Genomic DNA, 4,771 nt, shown 5'->3' with positions numbered 1-4,771 from the left:
CCTTCACAACAAAGACTCCTACTGCCTCCACCAGAACTCATCAGTTCTGAACCAGAATACAAAGTAGAGTATGTAGTAGATGCTAAGCTGGTGCACAGAAAGCTCAAGTTCCTTATCTACTAGAAGGGATACCTGGTTGAAGAACACACTTAGGAACTTGCTGAGAATCTCACTCATACTACTAAGGCAATCTAAGACTTCTATTGACTTCATCTGGGTGCTCTGTATCAACTCTGCCTCATGGATTTCTAAACCCTACTGTTCTGACTTATACTCAAGCTACTGACTAAGCCTAATGTTCACTAATTGGGACAATTGGTTTTAGAGGGGGGGTAATGTTACAATCCTCTACTCTCTTACCTTCAGTTCCAAGGGTTCTACACCCTTCTGTACCAGAACTCAGGACTTCTGTCCCTCAGGGGCACTATCTATAGACTATATGTGTACTGACTCTGACTACTCCTTCATTCTCTGTTCATTCTATAGTCTCTTACCCTTTGTCTATCCCTTCATTCTTTGTACCTTTATCTTTGACATTCCTTTCTTTCATTCTTTGTGGCTTATCATTCTTAGTAGCTTATACTCTCTGAGTACTCTTGTATAGTTTAGTATATATAGGCATACAAGATCAGACTGGTCCTGTAGTCTTGATCTTGTCTACTCTAGGTAGTCCTGTACTCTTAAGCTCACTCTATATACTCTACTCTTGTCTTACTCTCTCTCTCTGCCTGTTCTACAAGTTCTGACTATGTTCCAGTGTTTGCATTCTGTATTTCTGTTGTGTAGAATAGTTGTAGCCTGGGTCCTCTCACTAAGCCTTCAGGTCCCCTCTATGCTGTTGCTGACAGATTGCTTCATAAAATGAAGTCAGATCCAATTGTATTTCACTTATTTTAGTATTAAATTCTGTTAAATGAATAGCAATATTATCTTCATCCTTTTCACTAAGTACATACATGCATTTTGTTATGTGTTTATTCTCCATACATTGTTCAAGCTCAATAGTATGTTCTGTCAGTTTCTGTTTCCATTCCAATTGACATAGTTTAGGTTCTACTTCTTTTTTGGTTAATTTAACTTTGTTGTCCATTAAGTCTGTTAGTTCTACTGCTTTTCCTTTTTTGTTAGGATCAGCATTGTCTGTATCATTATTGTCCATTCTCATTATTCTATTGTCTGTTTTGTTATTTTTAATTATTAAACACTTGTTTGTATTGTTGTTTGTATTGTCTATTTTCTCCCCTTCAATTTGAGGAGGTTTACCTTCAAGAAATTGGATATTTCGTTTGATGGTGATTTTATTATTGTGCCAAGTTTTATGGCCTTTACTTTCATTGTCTAATCCTATCTAACAAGCAATGATACCTTACTGTTGTATTTTTGTAGGATTTTCATTGTAAATGATAATATATTGACCAAATTCATATATATTATCAATTGTTCTGTGTGTTCTGTAACATTTGTAATGTAGAGTATTGTAATTTAAAGCAGCACACAGTGTTCTATTATGAATATAGGTAATATGAATTGCTACTTCAGCCTATAATGTAAACAGTAATTCAGTAGATGTTAGATATACTCTTACACCTCTAAATATAGTTTTATGAGTTTGTTCTGCTATTCTGTTCTGTTGTAGAGTATGATGTACTGTTAATCTTCATTTTGTTCCTTGTGAATCTAAATATTGTTGGAAATCTTCACTAAGGAATACAGTATTGTCATCACTTTGTAAAAGCTTTATTTTAACTCTGTACTGTGTAAATATTTTGGTTGTCCATTGTACATATTGTATATATGCATTGGATTTTGTTTGTAATTTGAGCATTATGCACCAACAAGTAGAATTGTCTACAATTGTTAATAAGTAGCATATGTTCTTATATGTGTGTAGTTCAATAGGACCAATAATATTAATATGAATAAGATCTCCAAATTGATTTACAAGAGGAGATTGACATAGTTTTGGTATTGGTGTACATTTGATATTTGCTTTTATACATTCAATACATTCTTTTTCTTTGTAGTTCATTATTTTAGTTGATAGTACACTTGGTTGTGTCTTTAATAATTGTTTAATATAATTGTAACTTATATGTCTGAGGCATTTATGTATATTATAAATAGATAGTTCGTTCATTGTTTTTAACAAATGATTATTGTACAAAATATACAAGTTATTTCTCAATCATATATGTCTGATGTATTTGTTACATAGTGATGTTATAGTACAATTATTGTTTGTAAACATAAAAGAATAACCTTCCCTACATAGTAGTGCTTGACTTATGAGGGGAAAGTTCATTTGTAGATAGTAATAGATGTTTTGTAATGTTATGACACTTCTTTCTTGTATATTCTTTGGGATTTCGATACACATAGATCCAGCTTGATTAAGAGTCATTATTGATCTATTTGCAATAGTTACAATTGTAGGAGTTATGTTGTGTACATCTGTTAATTGAAATAAATAAGGAGTAGCATGTATTGATACACCAGAATCGAGTAAATCCATTGTTTGCATATAGGATTTCTTGTTAGCTATGATTGTATTTGTAAATACGTTAGTACATACTCAGGAAGTGTATTGTTCAAATTGTTTGTCCTGGTTGCTTGGAATAAGAGTGTAGGTGTTATTGTTCATTTCAACATTGCTTTCCTTTAATTCAACATTGTTTTTATTTGGGTTTTCAATAATAAATGTGTTCATTGTGTTTTCTACAGTTTGGTTTGTTTTATACACAATGTTAGCTTGATGTTTGGCACGTGCAAGCTTTGTAGCTTCAGTAGGAGGTTTACAGCATTCCTTAGAGAAATGTCCTGTTTTTCTACAATTGAAACATTTTGCTTTTGTCAGATTGAACAGATTTGGCAGATTGAATTTCCTCTGCTTATTAGCTTTATACATTGTATTAGTGTGTACATTATTCTTTGTCCAATTATTGGAATCTTGTGCTTGTTTAGCACAGTAATTGTTGTAGGTGTTCTGCAATGCAAGGATTAGTTGCTTCAGTTCAACTTTCTTATGTTCATCAACTGGTTTGCCTTTGTTTTGGGCATCAGTAGATTGTATTATTGTATTTACTATGTGTGTATATTGCTCAGGAGTAGCAAGCAATATTGCTACTTTGTATGTAGAGTTGTGTGGTGGATCACTGTTAGCAGACAGAGTTGTGTATGCTTCCTCAAGTCTGTCTAATGTATGTCTGAAATGTTTTACATAGTCTCTACAAATAAACAGTGCCAATTTGTTGATAGCCTTTTTACATACTGTCTGAGGGTTAAAGCATTCTTCAAGTGCTTTCATTAACTGAGGGATAGACATATCAAAATGCATATAGTTTGCTAATATTGTGTCAGTAATGTTATTAACTATGCATACATGAATGGCCTTAGCCATCTCCCTCTCAGCTTCATTCTGTGGTTCATCTTTTAGTAAGTGTTTGAAGCACATAGCTGTGACACTAGAAACAATGCAGTAGTGCCACATCTTGTAGTTTGCTTCAGTCTTAAGCATTGTGATGTTTTGACCAAAGTATTTAGGTACATTAGCTGGTTTACAGTGTGTATCTGTATGTGGGGGAACCATGATGCAAATGTGTGCAAATGTATGCAAGTAAAGGGTTTTGAGTGTACAGTGGATGTGTGTATGCAGGGAGTGCAAGGCTCATAACCTGTTAAAAGGGAAAACTTAAGGGGGGCATGCATAGACAAGGGGTGAGGTGATGATTGACTGCTCAGTGTCTCTTGTCCTTATATTGTATGTATTCTAACTGAGACATTATGAAGTCATTGTCTCATGGTTTGTCTGTTGATGAACTAATCATCTCATAATACATTATTTTAGCTTTCTTGATCAAAGTGTATGAAAGCAGTAAGGCCAATAGTGCTTGGAAAGCGAAGTTTGTAGTATAAGTTAGAGTAGAAGAACTGTTGAATCTAGCCATTTATCCTTTTCAAACTACCTTAGAAGCAAAGAGAACATTCCTTTACTATATTCACAAAGACTATAATATTGCTTACTATTTCAGAGTGCTATAATTTAGTTAATGCCAGTTAGTTAGATCTGGAGTCTTATCTCCCCTAAAATCTACAAAGTTGCTTGATAGGGAATATTCCTTTGCTTTGGTTAGTAGCACTAGCACTGTCTATGCAACTTGCTATAGTTAAAAGCTTTGTCTAAAGGCACAATTAATTACTTTACTTAATTAAGCTAGATTAGGCATCTATCTTTTCAAAACTCTGGAGTTGCCACAGGATAAAGAGGCTAGTTCTTTACTTAATGTAGTTGCTAATTATATGATACTAACTATATTTGAGATCACTATTGTTTATCTTGCTTTACTTATTTAGCCTTACAGTAAGATATCCTCACTAAAGCTACAAAGTTGCTGAGTAGCCTAGGAGGTATTCTTTTGTGTTGGTCGCCATCTGAACCTATAACTCACTAATCTTAAAACTACTGTAATTTGTCTTGCTTTCAACTTTGAATTATTTTTTGATTCTTTGCCTGGATATGTATCCACATTCGTACTCGATTCATTGCTGGAGTCGGAGTCTGCCTCTTCAGTTCTCGCTTTGGCCTGTTGCGCAAAGAAGCCTGTATTGCCCTCCCTCTGCCATCCAATGAAGAGACACATCTCTCAAACCTGTCGCCCCGACCACTTCATCATGTACCATACTCCCCACCCATCCGCAGCTACCACCTCTATCCACTACAATCCTCTCAATCGGAGACTCTCTGAGATCCACTAGAACACCATCATCAGGAAAA

General features: G+C 34.5%; 1 protein-coding gene across 1 annotated transcript; it reads right to left on the bottom strand.

The window, feature by feature from the left end:
* Nucleotides 1–4,377: 4,377 nt before the first annotated feature.
* FOMMEDRAFT_157205 (uncharacterized protein) lies at nucleotides 4,378–4,637 on the bottom strand (the record flags this gene model as incomplete). The annotated part of the gene is made up of 2 exons (XM_007267383.1): nucleotides 4,378–4,434; nucleotides 4,524–4,637. 2 exons carry the CDS (start codon nucleotides 4,635–4,637, stop codon nucleotides 4,378–4,380), a joined length of 171 nt encoding a protein of 56 aa, XP_007267445.1.
* Nucleotides 4,638–4,771: the final 134 nt, after the last annotated feature.

This window comes from Fomitiporia mediterranea (genome assembly GCF_000271605.1).
Source record: "Fomitiporia mediterranea MF3/22 unplaced genomic scaffold FOMMEscaffold_7, whole genome shotgun sequence".
NCBI classification, from domain to species: domain Eukaryota; kingdom Fungi; phylum Basidiomycota; class Agaricomycetes; order Hymenochaetales; family Hymenochaetaceae; genus Fomitiporia; species Fomitiporia mediterranea.
The sequence above is the reverse complement of the archived record's forward strand: the minus strand, read 5'-3'. Positions and strand labels throughout refer to the sequence as shown.